Source organism: Bombus vosnesenskii, unplaced genomic scaffold (assembly GCF_011952255.1).
Source record: "Bombus vosnesenskii isolate JDL3184/JDL3185 unplaced genomic scaffold, Bvos_JDL3184-5_v1.1 scf7180000013264, whole genome shotgun sequence".
In the NCBI taxonomy this organism is placed as follows: Eukaryota; Metazoa; Arthropoda; class Insecta; order Hymenoptera; family Apidae; genus Bombus; species Bombus vosnesenskii.
Genome location: NW_022882924.1, coordinates 1,333,007 through 1,352,895, shown reverse-complemented (window position 1 = coordinate 1,352,895; position 19,889 = coordinate 1,333,007). Strand labels below are relative to the sequence as shown.

Sequence of the window (19,889 nt, the reverse complement as noted above, 5' to 3'; positions counted from 1 at the left end):
GCAAGGTGGTCGTTGGTCGAGAACACGGCTCGGTGCTTTAACCTCGCACTACGAACACTATTCGAAGAACCACCGGCAACGAAGGGGTTGCCACCGATGATGGTGGTTGCCGAACGACCGTCACGGAAGCTGACGCGAAAGCAGGTGTATGCGGCACTTGTTGATAAACACGATAGCTCCCGCGGATTGATTAGTGCCCGTGCGAACTTCCACGAGCGCAGTCGACGCCTCACGAGCTTCTCTTCCTATCGATTTCCGAAAAGGCGCTTTCGTTCAAACTGGTCCATCAGCTGCTCCCTCGTGGTTCGCGCCGACATCTTTTTAATGCTCAAAATATTTCTATATATCCGTTCTTGGTGGTGTATTTTTATAGGATTTCGTTATCGGTTGAGTAATTTAGATGAAACGAGAATTTTCATAAAGTATTATTAAAGATGTCCGAGTTTTTATGTCGCTTTAGGTTCTTGTTACTTATTACTTGCGTTCGTATTTATATTTATTCTTCTTAACGATTGCATCGAGGCTAATTTTTATTGCTGAATTTTATCGATGAATTGCGGAAATTTATAGAAATTCATATTTCTATAAGCACCGCTGAAAATATAAGATTTAGGAAGAGACTTTCATGACAAATATTTCGACATTTTATATACTTCCACAGATTATGTGCATTTTATATACTTTTGCGCCATTGAATTATTCATGAATGTATAAAAATCGACGGTTTGTCGCAGTATCGTTTGAATAACATATCAATCTGTCAAATTTCATTTCTGTTTACTTGACGTTGGCGCGATCAAAGCATTCACAAAAATCGTTCTCAGCGATATATTAGCCATATCTTTATAATACGTGTTTTAATTACAAAGCGTGTCGTTTTTATTGCTACACGGAGTCGTCGCTTTAAGCTGCTCGAATAAATAAATAAACGCTGTGCGACTGAAGGACGTCTATCGTGCGACAGATTGCATTTAACGATTTCGAATGAACGTAAATAATGTAACCTATCGAAGCATGACTTTTAGATGGACAATACGTACCTCGAAACGTCAGCGTAACATTTATCCTCGTCGTGTTTACTCCCTTGATTGTCAATGCTGCACTTCTCGCTTCTGAGCCTCACCATCGGAAGTTGTCTTTTGCATTTTCGGCTAACCACTCTCGAGAGCCATCCTTCGGGAGCCATACTAGGACCGAGTCACGGTGAAGTTAAGCACTTCCGATTTCGCAAGTTCCGTCGAACGACCATGATTAAGCGATGATGAATCCCAACTCACTCCACGATTTTCCTAACGAAATTGTCACGCGTAATTAGGAAACGAGGTTACTTGCAAACTTTAACGAAAATGTCAAAAATTCTTTACGGCACGAATACCATGAAGTGCATCTCGAATTTCACGTCGACGTATAATTATCGCATTCTCGCTTTAAATAACGTACCACGTTACGTACATGCTTTCTCAGAGACTTTGATTTTCATTAATTATATTTTTAATTATACCGTGATCGGTCGAATTTATGTATCGCGAGTATCGAGTTCGCGCATAACCTTGGGAAGAAATTCGATGCGATGATCGAAATCGAAGAAAGGAAACGGTGACGGACACGGGAACATTAGAAATGTAAATTCGGGTGTCAAAGTCGCCAGGCCACACCCTTCATTCATATTCTAAACGGCAATTTGCCAACGTTAACCGGTTCATGTATGACTATCCTTCCACGATCTCGTCTTAGTCCTTCTAATCGAAACAGTAAATAAACCTCGAGTTATAATACATCCTGTGCTCGATGTATGCATGTACCATATAGAAACCTGCTACCAAACGTGATACGTTTCAATAAATTCGCTATTTCCGTTTGTAGCTTTCAGGCATGTTATTCATAAGTTGGTATCTTAACCTCGATAAAACGACGTTGTCATAACTCTACCTACCCTAATGACAAACTCGTGAAACACACGCGAGATCATTACGTGGAAAATGAGATTTTCTCAAGATTTGGTCAGATCTTGCATTGCCCTGAGTTATTTGGCGAGCTAACTAACAAAGATCGTTCATAGCGTCGTATTAATCGTCCGATCGTGGATCCTCAGGCAACGTCGAAAATATTTCGATCATTATGGAGCGCTTACGTCGTCGAAAAAAAGAATCACGAGCAAGTATCCCGTTGATCGTGACGAAGGACCGAGGAGAAACGACAGAAGAGCTATGCGTAGGAGCAAAGGAAAAAAACAATCACGGATGATATTCGACAGGGTGGGGGAGTTTGCTCTCCATGAAGAATATATAAATCGCGGGTAGGGCTGAAATTCCGGTTAGTACAGATAGTTTCGCAAACCTATCGCGAAGCTGTGATCACACTATGCAGGTGAGTCTATTTCTGATCGTTCGTTTAAATATCGTTTCTCCAACTTTCCAACTTGAGGCACGCCTACTTTACTTTTCCAAGTTTCCATTATGAACAGTTTCTTGTAATTTGTATTTCGGTAAACGGATACGACGACAAATAGAATATTTCGTTCGATATGTTCTTATTCTTTCGTTCGTATCAAATAAATTTAAGACCAAAAGGGTTGGAAATGATAATAACACCAGTGACAGAGGAGATCCACTGTTTTTATGAATAATTCTCAAGACGCGACTAACCGTTACATCTGCGGAAAAAAATCAGTTTCCGCGTTGCCTGTGAATCAGAATCATTGATATGCGGGCCACGCGATGCTGCGCATCGAGCCAAAGCTCGTATTATCAAAAGCGTCGGACGAGCTGCTTCTTTATTCGACACAGGATTCGTACGATCAATCTGCAGCTAACTACCGCATTGTTTCTCGTGTCACACGATTCGATATATCACTCTATAAATAGAAGAAACAATCGTTCTTTTTGAATTCGTCAGAAATTTTTCTACCATCGTTTTTCAAGGTCTACGCCACGTTGCTTGCCTTCGCTGTAATCCTGGTCGTATCGATAGAGTCGAGACCAATCGGACTAAACTTGTACGTGAACGATCATCAAAACCCTTCTGAAGTCATCAGCGTGTATCCGCAACTTCTGCAATACCAGAACTCTCCGTTTTACTATCAAAATGTAACGTGTCTCTTAAAACTTTTGTAAAATTTCACCATTTTTTCTCTATTTCTACAGATTCTTTTTTATCGCTGCTTTGTTTCTATAGGTTCCCGTAGACGCGAATGGTATTCCAGCCGCTGTCGTCGCTTATGGAAAGCCTTCGGTCTCCCATTTGCCTGCTTATAACATTTTTTATAGCACCCCTGTACATGACTTCCGATTTCCACTGAATCCGGTAAAAACTAAAATTATTTGACCGTTTGATATGTCAATTTCTGTAGAAAATCAATTTTTTCAACAATAACAGCTCCGTGCGTGCGTCGGGTATTGAAAAAGTATGATCCATTTGATTTTTCATAGGTGTATCCGCTGTTAAAACCTATTCAACCGGGAGAACCGCCTAAACCAAGCCCACCATCGACAACCACTATGAAACCAGAGGTTGAAAGCACCGAGGATGGCATCGAAAAATTGGACACGAAGGTTGAACCAGGAAAAGAAATGAAGAAATCGAACGAGAGCGGAGAAGACAACGACGATGACAGCATTACCATCGAGTCGATATAAACTGCCGTGTATTGCGTATCACGCTTCATGCTAATTAAATAAAATATTTACACCTTTACCCGTTACTTCCTTGTACTTACACGTTCATTTAGAAATTTGATGATTCAAGTTTCTGAGCTACGTACAACGATCAAAAATTTGGTATCATTTTTCCAATTCTACTTACATCGAATCATCTGCTAACATTAATATGAAATTAACGCTACAAATATTAATAATAACATTCTTCGCTTTCATCAAACTTTGATCCAACAAGCTACTAACGTAGCAGAATTCTTAGCTAGCTGCTCCTTAAATTCTTCGATTCTATGAAATAGTAATTTTGTGATGATTTAATAGTAATTGAAATCTGCCGGCCGTGTTTAACAAAATACGTTCACGTTGAGAGCTGTAATTGTGTTACACGATAGGATAAAAGCTAATGAACGTTTTGCATCACTGGCGCCACGATCATAGGGTAGTCTCGTCGCAAGATAATCAATTAGTCTGCTTTCATCGGTTTGCGATAAATTTTATAAACATATTGTTATAATTAGATATTATTTTTGAGAAATTGAAACAATCGCGCGTCCAGCAACAGAAAGGTCTCTCACCCCACGAACGGTAGATAAACTGAGGTCAAAGATGCGAAACGCTCTTCGGATTCCTTCATTTGCCTCGTTGGTGCTAGGATCGTTCGCATCGATCGCGAATATGACTCCGAAAACTGTTTGGTTGGCCGGTGCTCTGACGTTGACGCTTTTTGTGATTATCGAGTCGTCTACGTTCAAAGAGACGAAAATTACGGAAGGAGACTATCAGGGTTTAAAAACGTACGACGTTAAGGGAAAAGAAAAGAAATTAAAGCTGTGGAGATTCATGCTTATTAGTAGAAAGGACGCTGGTGAAGACCTCGAAACGAAGATTAAACCGATTTTCAAGAAATACAAGATCACTCGGCTGCGAGTGGAGCCATTTGCCAAGGAACAGTCCATCGAGAATGGGGAACATCATTTAATCGGAGATAAAAGTGACGAAACGCACAAGGACAGAGTAAAAAGAAACGCGACTGCGTTGAATGAGTTCAAAGGCGCGAAGAAAGGCCATAAAAAGTTGAAACTGGCTCACGTTCAGGCTGGTTACAAGAATTGGAAGAACAAAGAACGCTCGAGCGATTCGAACGACGATAAACCCGTGGACAAGACAAAGAAAATCAGTCGACGTTACGTGAATTATTTCCCGAATAATGAAACAAATAGATCGAAACGTTACGCGCTGACTAAGGATTCGAAGAATGATAAATCGGAATATTACGCGCAAAGGAAAGCGGTTATGGACAGATTTCACGCTCGTCAAAGAGAAATAGCGGACAGGTACGCGAAGAGAACGTCCACGACTCCGAAGTATACGTATAAATACGATTTGGAGAAGAAAAACAACGTATTTTTGCCTTCATCCGTGAACATCCCGATAAATAATATCAATAAAAGCGAACACGCAGTCGATAAGGCGAATAACAGTCTCCAGACCAGTACCTCCACTTCTTCTACGACACCGATTCGAGAACAAATCGTAGAAACAACGACAACAGCCTATCGTATTAACCGATCAGATCAATTTCAAACTACGGAAAATTCGCTAGAACGGGATGCCGAAGAGGACTACGACGAAGACTCTGACTATCTGGAAGATAACAATGACTATCAGAAGTCTAGTGACTCGAAACCAGTAAGTTATGCAATGCATGTATTTATCAAAATTGTATATATTATGCTACAAAGATTTAACAGACTAAACTTAACGTGCTTAATATCCTATGCAAATAAACTATTAAAAAAAAAGGGAATAAAAAATGACGAGTAAATGTCTATCGTATGGTAGAGCTCGATTTATCTGAACTCACAATGGAGGAACAAACAATTGGTACGATAGGGATTCAAACATTTTTTCTTACCAATTTTCCTTGCCTATTACTTTTCGTTCTCTATGAAACAGTGTTGAGGTTCACACAAGCGAATTCGGTGGCCAGAAACTTTAGTTAATCTGTCAACTAGATCGTTTCTTAATTACAAATTTCTATGATCACGGAATATAATCACGGAAATTTGGATTTGCTTTTACCGAATACGAAACGACACCTGAACAGGTGAGATTTTGCTAGATAATGAAATTATCGTGTTCAAAAAATTGACAGTCTCACTTAAACATTGATTAACATTTTGTTCCGATAAATGGGATTCAGGTAAACGGAGTTTTACCGTATTTCTAGAAATTCCTAATCGTACAATTAAAAAATGTGTTCAGGACGATGACAAAAGCGGCGCGAAATGGGGTAATTGTACTGGTAGTTTAGTATATCAGCATAACATAATCATCAGCGTACGCCAAGCGTTACAAGCTGTCGCGGATATAACTACGTCGGTGGATGGACATCTTTGCGTTACATGCATCAGAGTGGAATCATTGAATCGTAACAAGAACGTCACGGTGAAACTGGAAGTGAATCGTAGAAAGGACGGCAGCATTATCAACGCGAAGCTCAAGTTCAGCGACTTCCATCTCGAGCAATTATCATATTCCGTGAGGATGTGGGCCGTCAACAAAATAGGAAACAGTTGCAGCTTCGTACCGTAATTTTATATTAAAACAAATGACCCTCGTACATCAAATTCACTGTTCCTTCTTAACCCTTTCGCTCCTGATATTGCATTAATATTCCATTAATTAAGCCTGTCAAAAGTCAAACTAATCAACCGCATTCTCTATTAATATCTTCATTTTATTCCATTAATATTCGATTCTCAAGAACCAAATGGCTTCCTTTCGTAAGTTCATTCATTGCAAGAAGAGGGCACAGAGAATAATAAATTCCAAGATAAATTGAAAAAACAGAATTTATAACATCTGTACTTTGCAATTGATAAAGTTGTTCAGTTGTGGCTTCCGAACGGTTCAATTGACCAAACGACGAATGTATTTGTTCTCAGTAAAACTACTCTGTTTTGGCGTATACGTTCTTTTTACAAAACCACCGAGAAAAAAATGTGTTTCTACGGTCAATAAATAATAAAGAAAGCTTTTCTCGCGAGTAAACAAAATTCGGTTGCAAAGGGTTCAACGTCATTCATCGTCCGTAAAATACATCGTTTCCTCCAAACACTATGAAATAATCAGTCTGACCATGACGGCGAATAAACGTAACTGGAAGAATCTTGTCGGATGGGTTCCACTTCAGGAACTTTTGGGCACAGCTGTCGGAAGGGGTGGCGGTGGTACATCTGGTATTTTCTCTTTCTGTTCCTTTGCAGCGAGCTTCTTCTCCTCGTGGTAAGCTGGAAGCAGATGTTCGGAGAACCCGTTCTTCGGTGTGGTTGCTGGAATAGGTTCTAAAGTGCCATAGGGTTGATAGTCGACGTAGTAGGTCCCTGGGACCAGGTGAGGATTGAATCCACTGTACGTGTAAAAATAGGGATCGTAGTATAACGATTGATAATTGGGATAGAAGCTTAGAGGTTCTTGTTCCCCGTTCTTGCTCTTAGGTTCTGACTTTAAACCTTTATTCTCTTCTGCACTTGGATTCGTTGCTTCTATTTTATCCTTCGCGTCGGTTGGTTTGGATTGTTCGACGGTAGCGGTGGGTTCGGCTTGCACGTCAGGCTGATTGTACGATTTTAGAGGATTTTGAGGAAGATGAACGACTTCTGGTCCAGCAAGATGAGGCGCTACTTGCGTGTAATAAACCGGTGGCACGTATCCAACCGCTGTTCGATGGATTATCGGTTGAATCACTGGATACGCTCTGGACGGGGACAAGTTTTGATTACTCGTAATCACGGCGTTATACACTTTAGGAACCCGAAGGAGTCCCGGATTTCCTGATGCCACTGTTACCAACGCGAAGACGACCAACAAATTCATCTGAAAATTATTAAATAGAATTAAAAGAATGGGAATTAACGTTTAGCGCGATACAACGTGTCAAAAGTGACGGTATAATCGAAAGAAATACCAAGTCCCGTAAGCTATCGTGTCACGGAGAGAATGATATAGTTCAAAGTCCCTGTTCGAGCACAACGTCGATAAATCTAGTGCAAGCACGCGTGTATACGTACAGTAAAACGACCCCAAAGTGACGTACGTGATAGTTGCAATTATCAACCGCGTTGCGTTGATGCAAGAACAAAGCTATGCGAGAATGTCAGAATGTTATGAGGTGTTGTGTTAATTCCCTCGCGATATAATACCACGCTATTCGAATCTATCCTGTTTATATACACATACAGTCTAATAGTTTTACGAGTATAAAAGGATATAATATATAAAAAAAAAAGATTGTAATTTATAGATCGTAGTTACGAAGAACTAGTTTTGTAAGTGAAAAGATACACGAACTTTTTGAAATTTATCCAAATTTCTAGAAAGCAAGACTGACGATTTAACCGCGTGTCAACCAGCTGTCCATTGTTTCTCGAGAAATAACAGACATCCATGGATAAGAATCTCGCGTGTGCTTGCTCGAACGATCGCATACAAAAGAGGCGAGCTACACGTGCACGGAATAAAATCTCGACTGTTTTCTTTGTAGGTGTGTGCTAACAGTCGAGTTGTCGCACCTAGCAAAATTCTTGCGTTCCGTGAAGTTCAGATAATCGAGAGAAAAATAGATTTCAACAAGGAAAGCGGTTGACTACGAGAAATTAAAATTAAATCATCCATTAATTTAGTAACTTTTACAATTGCGGTAATTGCATGAAAAATGTCTTTGTAAATTCTATCGGAATTATTGACAGAAGGAAAATGCATAGAACGTCGATGCCACATTGTAGACACGCGCTTCGCTACAATGATTCATCTCATTAACATACGCGAATTTCTGCGAATTTCTTCCTTCCCCGGCGCGTTCTTTCATTCTTCGTCATAAAACGTGACTTTGAAGAGTCATAAAGAGGAAGAATGGTGAAATTTTTGTCATATAAATTCGAGCGTAACCAAAGATCAGTTGTCGATAATAAAATGAACGACGCTTACCTTTTACTCGATCCGTCTCCCTCTTGGTATACCTTCCCTACAGAGCAGCAAGGATCGTCGAGAAGCTGACACTAAGTAGCAAGAGAACTGCATGGAACCGTAGTATATATGGCCCATGGGGTCTCACAATCAGGGTTCAAGTCCTACCTCCCCCACTACATACCACTTAGCGAAAGTACTCCGCGATCGGTACTGTAATGTTCAACATCAGGCCCGTCTACATCAACCAGCGAACTGCAGAAGGACAAGCATTTACCATGCACAGGACCGCGATGCATGGTGCACGATTGATGGACGAACTGTGAACGTGGACGTGCATCGAACACGAAGCGTTTAAAGATGTTCGAAACGGGGAATATATATGTTCGAGAGATAAAACATTTCAATATTTAAATATTTGAAAGTTTGAGAATTAGAAAATTTGTAAATTTGTATGTTTGAATATTTAAAAATTGGAATGTTTGAATATGTGAAAATTTAAATACTCGAATATTTGAAAGTTCGAGAATTTGAATATCTAAATGTTTCAAAGTTTTTGAATTTGAACATTTAAATTTGGAAGTTTGAAAGTTCGAATATTTGGAGATTTTGTAATTTTCGAATTCGAAGAATTGGAAGAATATTGCACTTGAAACATTCTTCAGAGGTTTGGAAGCTTGAAAATTTGGAAGCTTGAAAATTTGGAAGCTTGAAAATTTGAAAGTTTGAAAATTTGGAAGCTTGAAAATTTGGAAGTTTGAAAGTTCGAATATTTGGAGATTTTGTAATTTTCGAATTCGAAGAATTGGAAGAATATTGCACTTGAAACATTCTTCAGAGGTTTGGAAGCTTGAAAATTTGGAAGCTTGAAAATTTGGAAGCTTGAAAATTTGAAAGTTTGAAAATTTGGAAGCTTGAAAATTTGGAAGTTTGAAAGTTCGAATATTTGGAGATTTTGTAATTTTCGAATTCGAAGAATTGGAAGAATATTGCACTTGAAACATTCTTCAGAGGTTTGGAAGCTTGAAAATTTGGAAGCTTGAAAATTTGGAAGCTTGAAAATTTGAAAGTTTGAAAATTTGGAAGCTTGAAAATTTGGAAGTTTGAAAGTTCGAATATTTGGAGATTTTGTAATTTTCGAATTCGAAGAATTGGAAGAATATTGCACTTGAAACATTCTTCAGAGGTTTGGAAGCTTGAAAATTTGGAAGCTTGAAAATTTGGATGTTTGAAATTTCGAATATTTGGAGATTTTGTAATTTTCGAATTCGAAAAATTGGAAGAATATTGCACTTGAAACATTCTTCAGAGGTTTGGAAGCTTGAAAATTTGGAAGCTTGAAAATTTGAAAGCTTGAAAATTTGAAAGTTTGAAAGTTCGAATATTTGGAGATTTTGTAATTTTCAAATTCGAAAAATTGGAAGAATATTGCACTTGAAACATTCTTCAGAGGTTTGGAAGCTTGAAAATTTGAAAGTTTGAAAATTTGGAAGCTTGAAAATTTGGAAGTTTGAAATTTCGAATATTTGGAAATTTTGTAATTTTCGAGTTCGAAAAATTGGAAGAATATTGCACTTGAAACATTCTTCAGAAGTAAATAGATAAGAGTAATACTAGTATTATTATGTTCCATCCTGCGAGAAGTAAAATTTGTATTTTATAGAAAAATAAATCGTATTAACGAACGACGATGGTTACTGATGATGAAAATGCCAGCAATGAAATATTGACTTTGGACAAGGCAAACGATTTACAGTTTCTGATAAAGACAACCGGCGAAGAAGTAATTACTAGAGGGATAATGGCCCAAACACGTCTCATGTAAAGGGTACGGTCGATCTTTTCGTAACTGCTTGATTAATGACGTACGTGAGGGTACTTAATTGTAGCTATGAGTTTTTTTTCTTCCACGTGGCTACGGTTCGAATGTTTCCTTTCAATAAATACTATAGATATTTAAAAATAATATTTCACATTTAGTAGGCCATTCGTTACGGTACAACCCGTACGTTGCGAACGAACTAAAATGTTTCAAGAAATAAGAAAAAAGAAATAAACATAAGGACCTCGATCGTTGTTAGACACGTGGATTGCCCGATTTAATGAGATACACATATCGATTCGTGACAGTGACCGTACACGCTCGCGTATCACGAAATCAGCAACGAACTGACACGCGCTAATCATTCAATCTCCAATCGATCGCAAATGCCATTTATGACGAATAAAAAAATAATTCGTTCTCAAAGTTCATGAAAAAAGAAAGAAAGAAACCGAATGACTAACAAGATAAATGGTGAACGTTCAATGACACACATACACACTCCCGTTTACATAATAATCTCATTAATGAAAGGAAAATTAAAGGACATTCAGGGAAAAATATCAACGCTCGAGAAAATCTAGATAAAGGCATTGGTTCGATTATCCTATCTATGTAACGTGTTCTCGTTTTTCAAAATGTATCGAAACCCTTAAGTTATTGAGAAAGTTCGTAGCGAAATTTATTATTTAATAAAATTCATGATAAAATGATCTTTTTCCAATTCTATTAGAATCTGTCACACGACACATTGGTTGTGAAAAACGCTATAAACTGTCCGAACAACCTTTCCTTTCGCGTTTACCTAAGAATTTTATGCCCTTTACCTTTTAATTACAGATATACAGCTACGAAATAAGCAGTGAATGTCTTAAGTCGAATAGAGAAAGACAAAGATGTGGTAAAAAGATAATAAAATTATTAGTTCAGCTTTCTCGAACGTTTCAAAATGATAATTTCAACTAAGAATGGTCAGCACGTGCCTCTGGAGCTGCTCGATTCTCACGTAGGCCAGATGTTTATGTATAAAAACGCTGGCTGTGCACACGAGACGAACGTATAAACCAGCTCAGTGACGTAAGAATCAACGACGCTACTGTTACCGGATTCGAAAACTGGTGGATCTCTCGAAATTTTCGTGTTGCTCGCACTTTGCGAAACGTCGTTCCCGTTATATCGGCTTTACATGTCGGGTATACTCGTTCTACACGCGACAGCTATGGCGAAATCTTGGCAACGGCAGCGAAAGAATCATGACAGGAGAAGAACTGAGCGGACAATCGTATCGTGTTTAAATGTTGATTCAAATAAACAGAAATAACGGTGTTTCGATAGACAGTGCTTTATAATTCATTCCTAATCAATCGTGCGTATACTTGACAATTCCAAGGTGCATCTTAATCGTCGTATAAAAAGGGAATGATAAATTATACGGTACGAATAATGGTCCTAATAATCTGTATACCTAAATAAAGAAGTAGATAGCTAATTAGAGCGCTTTAAATTAAGATACATAATAGAGTATTAACTTTACGACTACTTTTGATTTGATCGAACAATGGAACAACGGAAAATAGATACGTTTGTTCTCAACCGCGACCATTTATTCCATGGTCATTGTCCCAAGTATCATATCTTTGTGCAGATATCTATTAGGGGACTATAAATTCTTTTCTTTTTTCAATCTACAATCTCTCGTTGTATGCTCGAAATTACAATCATAAAGCTAACTCTGTACTTTCATAGAATTATCAAAGACTATCGTAACTCTTGCCATGCTTTGAATTTTCGAGCACAATAATGCATTTTTCAACAGTCTTCTGCAATTCAATCGTCGACTTACCGAACCGTTAAACCGTTAGGAAATTTTAACATTGAAACTCAGAGGGGTTTAAAGAGGTACGATCTCTAAGAATCGACGATTCAATTTGTCAAATAGACTCGATCGGAATGTAACACATTCTTCTGACCAACAATATCGGGAAGTTCGGTAGCAATACGATGAAGATCAGCACCAAGGGCGACAGCAGCAGCAGAATACTGGCGTACACCACCAACCACCATACCGTCGATATTCCAAGAACTGGTTCCAACATCGTGAGTCCGAATTGGCGATGTCAGGCACGCAGAAATTCTGAAGCATCTGTGGTTCGTTGAGGTAATTCCATTCCACGAAGACAATACGTATTTGGAATCATAACCGGTCGATATTCCTCCATGTATGATCGATTAATCGAAGAACTCCTAAAAAAAAGAAAATCGTTAGTCATGAATTCAATCGCAGGTTCTTATAACATTACGTAGCTTATATTCTCACATGTACTCCGATATTTTCTTTTCGATTGCGTAAGAATAAACAGCATATAAAACGTAAACGTTAGATAGTGTTCCTTCCGCGTTATGCATATGCTATGAAACAAACACTTTGAAATACACGGATTTAGGTTAATCATAAACGAAACCTGCAGCGAATTTCAAGGTTTTTGAAAACTTAATAGGAAGTAGTAGAAAATAAAAGGTAGGAAATTTTCGAAAATCTTACTGCCACTATTATCACACATGATTATCACGATTTTATTGATAAAATTTCAAAGGAATCTGAAAATTTCGTTAAAATAATACCGTAAAATTATGAAACTAACTGATATATAAATATATAGTGCATAATTAATTAATAAATAACTAATAATTAATAATAATAATAATAATAATAATTAATAAATAACTAATTCGAGTTTTGTAATTGTAACGCGAAAGACGGTCTATATACTATATACTATACGTTCTAACGATTAGGATGATATTCTAATTTTTCTTCCTAGCATACTATCGTTTAAGCGCCTATTTCAAGGATACACTTCTTTATCCGTTGCATCATGACGACGACGACGAGTTTTACCGAAGAGGCGAGCCAGTCTTCCGTACGATATACGGAACAATGGACGCTAGATTGCGCAGTAAACCGTTGACAATAAAATGTTACGAACCAATCGTATCGGTTATTTTTCTGCGCGGTTATCGAACCGCGGTGTTTGAGAAATGGAAGAATGGTGTTCGTAGTTGCATTTAAGCCTTTCCGCGCGATCGAGCTAGTTTATAGATGGTCGTCGATTACGCAACCGAAGTTCGTAACTGTTGTGTAATTCTTTCATTGTGATACCTCGAATTTCATGCATAGTGTTAATGAAACATAGAAAGCGAAGACTTTAGAGCGGAACATTACTTACGATATATCCAATTATTTTCGTTGAAGATGGAAAGTTTATTTATTAAAAAATTTTCTGAATAATCATCGACTCTGGAGACTCTGGAAAAGCCATCTCGAGCTTTAAACATTTTTATAAATTTATTGTAATAAATATCTATTAAATTTCTTTTATGTCAGATACTCTTCGAAATAATATCATTTTCTTTCTAAATTGGATAATTTTTCCATTACAGCCTATTATTATTCGTTTCTTGTTTCACCCATGCAAATAGAAGAAATCGAAAATTGATTTAATAACAATATATAATAAAATTACTAAATCGCATTGTTTCAAATATCGAGAAGTATATTCAACTCGAAAATCATCATTCATAGTCTATGGAACATGCGCGCGTCGACACGCTCGTCCTTGTATGGTTAAGTACACGCGCGTTTTGATAGAGAGACCGGTTGGGCAAGCCACGGCGATCGAGTCAGACGGTGTAAAAAAGCTTCGAAAAGAGACAGGAGACGAGAGCACGAACGAACGATAAAAATCTATGCCGGTATCCAAAGGTAACGCATACACGACGTGCAAGCGGGTTCGCTATCTTGGGGCGCTTGTGCGCGCGACCGTACCGCGGAAAGTGAAATTTTCGCTATTGCGTAATACTAACATAATACTATTATCCGGTGTAGATCGTGAGGTACGTGGTTACGGACTGTACCGCCATTAACGAAGATACGATTAACCTCGTTGAGATATTCTAATTTAATACCGAAACAACTCTGACTTCGTTTTCTGTTTATCAGAAATATTTCTACGATATTTTTATGATTTTCTGTGTCTCGAATAATTATGAAATGATTTATCGAATCGGTATATAAATTATGCGACGTACTGTTAGATAATTTATGTAATTAATTTCAATTTAAATAGTTAACTTATTATGTACATAACTGATTAGTCAAAAACTTATCGAACGAAATAGGTTTCAAATCAAAGATCGAAAACCAATCTATGTTCAAGGTCTTTCACAATTTGCGCAACATAATGTTGCAATCGATACTTATTCGCTAGGTCGGTAAGATACAATTTGAATGTTTACATGCTATTTTAACGTGTTCAAATTCTGCACTATTAGGAAACAAGAGATTCGATCGTTGGTTAATTCGGGTTGGTTATTGGTTTATATTGATTACAGCAACAGTATGGATACGGTGCACGAACGACTTTCAGATTTTCGATCTCTTCTCCGATATCGTGGTGTCCTTGCCTCGTAAAAAGTCCACGGAGCACATGTATATCGAACGAAATGCATTTACCTCGTGCGTTGAACGTTCCTCGAGGAACCTCGTAAACAAATAAAAATGGCCCCCCCATCGAATTTTTCTCTCTGAATAACCTTTATAAAACGTTTCCACAGTCTGACTATCGTATATCAAAAAAGAATTTAAACTCCGCGCCAAATTCCAACAAGAATTCAGCACAGAGCACAACTTTAATCCTTCGGAATATTTGATCTTTCACTGTCAAATGCTAACAATCGCAAACTGTTAAACGATCGTAAATACGTGTGTAAATACGTCCTAAATATACAAGAATTCCAAAGAGCAAGATGTCTACCACGCTAAAAAGAACATCAACAAAGATTCATGCACATCGATCGTTCCTTACCATTCCTCGATCCAGTACGATCCGCGTCACAGAAAATCGCCACCGACCGCCACACGAGGATCCAATCAACGATATTCCAACGGTCCACAACGTGTCACCACGAATCGCGTCGATCGCGATCTCCACGAATGCGCGACAGAATTGATGCGAAGAATCGTTTCTCGTATGCGTTCAGTCGCTTTCCGCGGACTGAGAGCACGCTAGGCTCCCATGCTTCGATGTCCCGGGTACTTTCCCTTTCTTTCGGCGCTTTGAAACCGACGTACACGAGTATAGTTGAGTCACCTGGTAACGCTTCGTCTGCATGAGATAGACGCGGTTTGCCGAGGCCCCTCCGCCTTCGAACGTTCACGCGCCGATCGTCCACCATTCTCGATGGCATTGACAACTTCCAACCGTCGACCTCGTCTTTTTTGTCTCACGGACACTACACCAGAGAGAGATTTACTCGAGCAGAATGGAAATATTGCGTCGGGTCAGTGGAGGGATTGAACAACCTTCAAATTTCGTTCCTTTCTATCGTTTGTATATGTTCTCGCAAAGGGACTTGCTTATTTTTAATTCTAATCTTTGATCTTTTATCAATATCTTTGAAAGTTAGTTCTATTCAATTATTAAATATTAATTTATTTTTCAGCGATGAAGAAGAGTAAAAAGGTGAAAGAAGTATTCAAGTCAAACTTTGTTATTTACTTGATTTCTACTATATTTTCAAGTTTCCTTTCTTCTTCTCATTAGTCAAATCGTTTAGATCGAAGAATCGTAACTAACCACAATCAGGCTTTACAGTAGATTGCACGAAAAATAATGCACATAGAATGCGATATTCGAAATTTTGTTAGTATTACATTTTATTCGATAAGTGAACATGTATACTTTAACTGCGTATTATTCGCCGAATAAAGTTCAATGATCTTACACAAAGGAGGTCTTTCAGAGATTATTTTCTTAAGATCTGTTTAGCTCGCCGTAAGCTCTCGCGATACACTAGCGCCGTATAGTAAGATTGAATCGAAGCTTTAATCCGCGGTTTTGCTTATCCTTTGAGTAGACGCTATTTTATCGAAGTACTATCGATTTGTCATGCTATTGTAGACATTTGTAAAGAAACGGTAGGATGGGAGAGGTAATGTATGTGTTCAGGACCCGTATATGTCGTAAAATCATGAAATGTTCTTAAATTAATTTCTGATTATTGAAACTAATAATTCTTTATAGTATTCGATATTATATACCTAACCTCTTCTATACTCTATTGCACTCCATGTCAGCATATCAACCATATTGCTCAAATATTACGTAAATTGAGCGATATGATGATAGTTTACTCGAACAGAATCTACGATTTTAAAATGATTAATCTGAATAGTTTAGTTCGAGACTGTTCCTTGTAAGAACGATTGTTGGTCCTGAAAAGGACCGATTTGTAAGTTTTTAGTAGTGGAGAAAAAGCAGCTTATGCCTTTTTTTCAGTTTTCTTAGGTAACAGTACCGCTTGGATATTTGGCAAAACACCACCTTGGGCGATAGTGACTCCAGACAAGAGTTTGTTCAATTCTTCGTCATTCCTGATGGCAAGTTGTAAATGTCTTGGAATAATCCTTGTCTTCTTGTTGTCTCTGGCTGCGTTACCAGCCAATTCCAAAACTTCAGCAGCCAAATATTCCATGACGGCCGCCAAGTAAACAGGTGCACCAGCACCAACGCGTTCTGCGTAATTTCCTTTGCGAAGCAGTCTATGAATACGACCAACGGGGAACTGCAAGCCTGCTCTATTCGAACGAGACTTCGCCTTTCCCTTGATTTTACCACCTTTTCCACGTCCAGACATCTTTTCTCTCGATTGTTTACACGATAAAACGAAAACAGCGAAGAGTTCTCTTCCACACTTGGGTAGAAAATGATGTCGAGCGTCGGAACAGCAGCGCCTTTATACCAGTCAAACGTGGCCAGCAGCGCACCAATCACGAGCCACGCTGCGCTTCTCGTTCTCTGATTGGTGCGCTGCTGGTACTCAACCTATGCGTTTACTTGTCCTAAATCATATTATCATTGTTAACAAAAATATAACAATTATAAATTGAATAAAAAGTATTGGTTAAAACGTGATTTTGCTTGTTTGTAAACCATGCTTTGATTGTTAATATAAATATAACAATTGTAAATTTAATAAAAAATATTGATTAAAACATGATGTTGCTCGTCGTAAATCATGTTTGGATTGTTAATAGAAATATAACAATTGTAAACCTAATAAAAGGCATTATTTGAAACGTAATATTTTAAATAAGAAAAAGTAACAATACATATCACATAATACAGTTTAATAGTAAGAAAAGAATGAAGACGGCTTGTTTAAGCAAACTCCAAGAACTTCAAATTTCCATTAATGTACATTCATGTAACCAAGCGTCGTTTCATTTGACTGATTAGAATATCTTGTCGAGAATTGGAGAATTCTTTGAGTGGCATTATCGTGAGATCCAAAAAGGTCAATCGAGTCTAGGAATGTACAAGGTTTTCAAGTCTTCATCGTTTTCGGTATTTGAGCAGATGTAAAAACGCAACTGATCTTAACACGCGAGTAAATATCACTAAAATACATTTTATATTACTAAGGACAATGTTTTTCTAATTTCTATGAACATAAGATCATTCTAGGTAATGAGCACGTAATAAGTATGATATAATTCGTGACGTAATAATCTCTGGAATAAGCGGGCACGAATGATTTCGTATTGAATACTATGTAAATCTTTTACTTACTTACAAAAGAAAAACATACGAAATGCAAAAGAAAATGTTAGATGAAAAAGAAGATGATAAAGAAAATCGTTTGCATATGTATGAAAACAGCCATGTCACTGCGCCACACCAGAAAAATTACTGAAAATTCTCAACGCGAGAATTGATTGTAATTTCAACAAATAAATAAAAAAAAAAAATATGTATGAGAAATATAATATAAAATATGTATTGTTCTCCAGAAAAATTGTTATTGTAGAATAACTATCATGAATGCTAGAAATAAGTTTACATGTTTTGGTTTGCAGTTTTTTAAATGGATATTTGTAAAAGAATTACTTCCTCATTGAAGCATTAATGACAGTGTTTCAAATTGAAAAATGGGACTGAATATTCTTCTCAAATTTTTGATTAACTTAACGGGATTAACTTAACATTACTGAAAATTCTCAACGCGAGAATTGATTGTAATTTCAACAAATAAATAAACCCCAATACACTAGTCCAGACTTTTACTATAGCCGCCCTTAAGTAATAAAAATAAGAAATAGTCTTAATGTCCCAATCTGACTTTATGACGATGGGTTTGGGCTCGAAGTGACATGGCAGGTCACCGAATGTAGCCACGGTCACGGGAGGGACATGTACCTGACAGAGGTATGAAATGATTATATGGCTCTCCTTAAAAACAAAGTTTAACCCGAGAAACGGGGACAGGAGTATATAAGGGCAGGCTCTTTTGGATTAAGGGAGTTAGTTAGTGAGTTAGTTAGTTTGTTAGTGAGTCGTTGGACGAATTGCCGATTGAGTTATCGGGAAGTTACCCGAATCGAGTAGCACGTTGATACTAGTCCTCTCGTGGACCGTGGATTTGTTATCGAACCTGAATTCGTTGTCACCATCATCTCGACCATCCTACTACCATTACTCGTAGCCTCTGGTTGTGTCCACATTCGTACTGATAAATATTGGCTACATTCGCGACGGTAAAGTAAATAAAGGTTCATCGAACGCCTCAAAATGCCTCCAACATATATATACTAACTTTCTATTTTTTTTTTATTTATTTATTTATTTATTAAAATTACAATCAATTCTCGCGTTGAGAAGCTTTCTATATTTGTCCAGATTTTTATGAATGTTAATTTAAAAACATTCCTCAGTGATTTCTTGAATGAACCTGTTATTTGTTTCAATACTTGTCTTTATCATAGCTAACAATAACCATCGTAAGAGTACAAAGCTAGCGTGGGATTTGACAAATTCGTCTTATTTTAAAGCTAGAAGTAAAGGGTATCCCCACTGAAAATATACTTAACATCAATCGAGAACTTTTTGCCCGTATATTCAGGTTTTTATCGATCTTCGAGAAACACAGAACATTTCGTGTGCATAGCAATATTAACCCTTTCGCTACGGCAGTGTGCTCCGTCGGAATGACACCGCTGTACGGGCCACCGTGCCACCGGAATAGCGGTACTGAACGGAGCATTGCGATGGAAAGCGTTCATACGTTTCGCGGGGCTCATGGTTAAGTGGTATTCCGCGGACGTCGTCTATAGGCGACGCTCGTACACACAGGTCGTCACGCGGATGCCGCCTATAGGCGACGTTCGTGGCGGAAGGGTTAAAAATGCATATTTCTCTGTTAAAGTGTATTTTGTATCCCGCTTCCTCTATTAACGGTACATGCATATATATTATTTATAAACTGATATATAAATATTTTTATATTCTATGATTGACAACAGTTCAATAGTGTATGAGTGAAACAGAAAAGTGATTTCTACACACAGTCTGTAAAGAAAACTTTTAATCTTTCTCAAACGTGAAATA

General features: G+C 37.7%; 3 protein-coding genes across 5 annotated transcripts; 2 read left to right on the top strand and 1 right to left on the bottom strand.

The window, feature by feature from the left end:
* The first annotated feature begins 2,117 nt into the window (after positions 1-2,117).
* LOC117237279 lies at positions 2,118-3,712 on the top strand. The gene is made up of 4 exons (XM_033501063.1): positions 2,118-2,367; positions 2,922-3,086; positions 3,175-3,303; positions 3,429-3,712. The coding sequence occupies exons 1-4, from the start codon at positions 2,362-2,364 to the stop codon at positions 3,633-3,635; spliced, it is 507 nt and encodes a 168-aa protein (XP_033356954.1). The 5' UTR covers positions 2,118-2,361; the 3' UTR covers positions 3,636-3,712.
* Positions 3,713-4,117: 405 nt separating this feature from the next.
* LOC117237468 lies at positions 4,118-6,344 on the top strand. The gene is made up of 2 exons (XM_033501449.1): positions 4,118-5,342; positions 5,919-6,344. Exons 1-2 carry the CDS (start codon positions 4,260-4,262, stop codon positions 6,246-6,248), a joined length of 1,413 nt encoding a protein of 470 aa, XP_033357340.1. The 5' UTR covers positions 4,118-4,259; the 3' UTR covers positions 6,249-6,344.
* Position 6,345: 1 nt separating this feature from the next.
* On the bottom strand, positions 6,346-17,411 carry LOC117237473. Of its 3 annotated transcripts, none has more exons than XM_033501474.1 (4): positions 15,309-15,806; positions 12,510-12,687; positions 8,643-8,876; positions 6,346-7,532 (listed from the first exon to the last, which is right to left on the bottom strand). In XM_033501474.1, the coding sequence occupies exon 4, from the start codon at positions 7,530-7,532 to the stop codon at positions 6,846-6,848; it is 687 nt and encodes a 228-aa protein (XP_033357365.1). In that variant the 5' UTR covers positions 8,643-8,876; positions 12,510-12,687; positions 15,309-15,806; the 3' UTR covers positions 6,346-6,845. The 3 variants fall into 3 exon arrangements, 2 of the variants coding, with proteins under 2 accessions (XP_033357365.1, XP_033357355.1); XM_033501464.1 differs by having other exon boundaries at positions 8,643-8,834; XR_004494010.1 differs by lacking the exons at positions 6,346-7,532; positions 8,643-8,876 and having other exon boundaries at positions 11,713-12,687; positions 15,309-17,411.
* Between the last annotated feature and the right edge of the window lie 2,478 nt (positions 17,412-19,889).

Coding starts and splice junctions, on each gene's coding strand:
- LOC117237279 (XM_033501063.1), top strand. Junction 3,087..3,174: donor CTCCGTTTTACTATCAAAAT/GTAACGTGTCTC, acceptor TTGTTTCTATAG/GTTCCCGTAGACGCGAATGG. Junction 3,304..3,428: donor TCCGATTTCCACTGAATCCG/GTAAAAACTAAA, acceptor GATTTTTCATAG/GTGTATCCGCTGTTAAAACC.
- LOC117237473 (XM_033501474.1), bottom strand. CDS start 7,532: ATGAATTTGTTGGTCGTCTTCGCGTTGGTAACAGTGGCATCAGGAAAT.
- LOC117237468 (XM_033501449.1), top strand. CDS start 4,260: ATGCGAAACGCTCTTCGGATTCCTTCATTTGCCTCGTTGGTGCTAGGA. Junction 5,343..5,918: donor AGTCTAGTGACTCGAAACCA/GTAAGTTATGCA, acceptor AAATGTGTTCAG/GACGATGACAAAAGCGGCGC.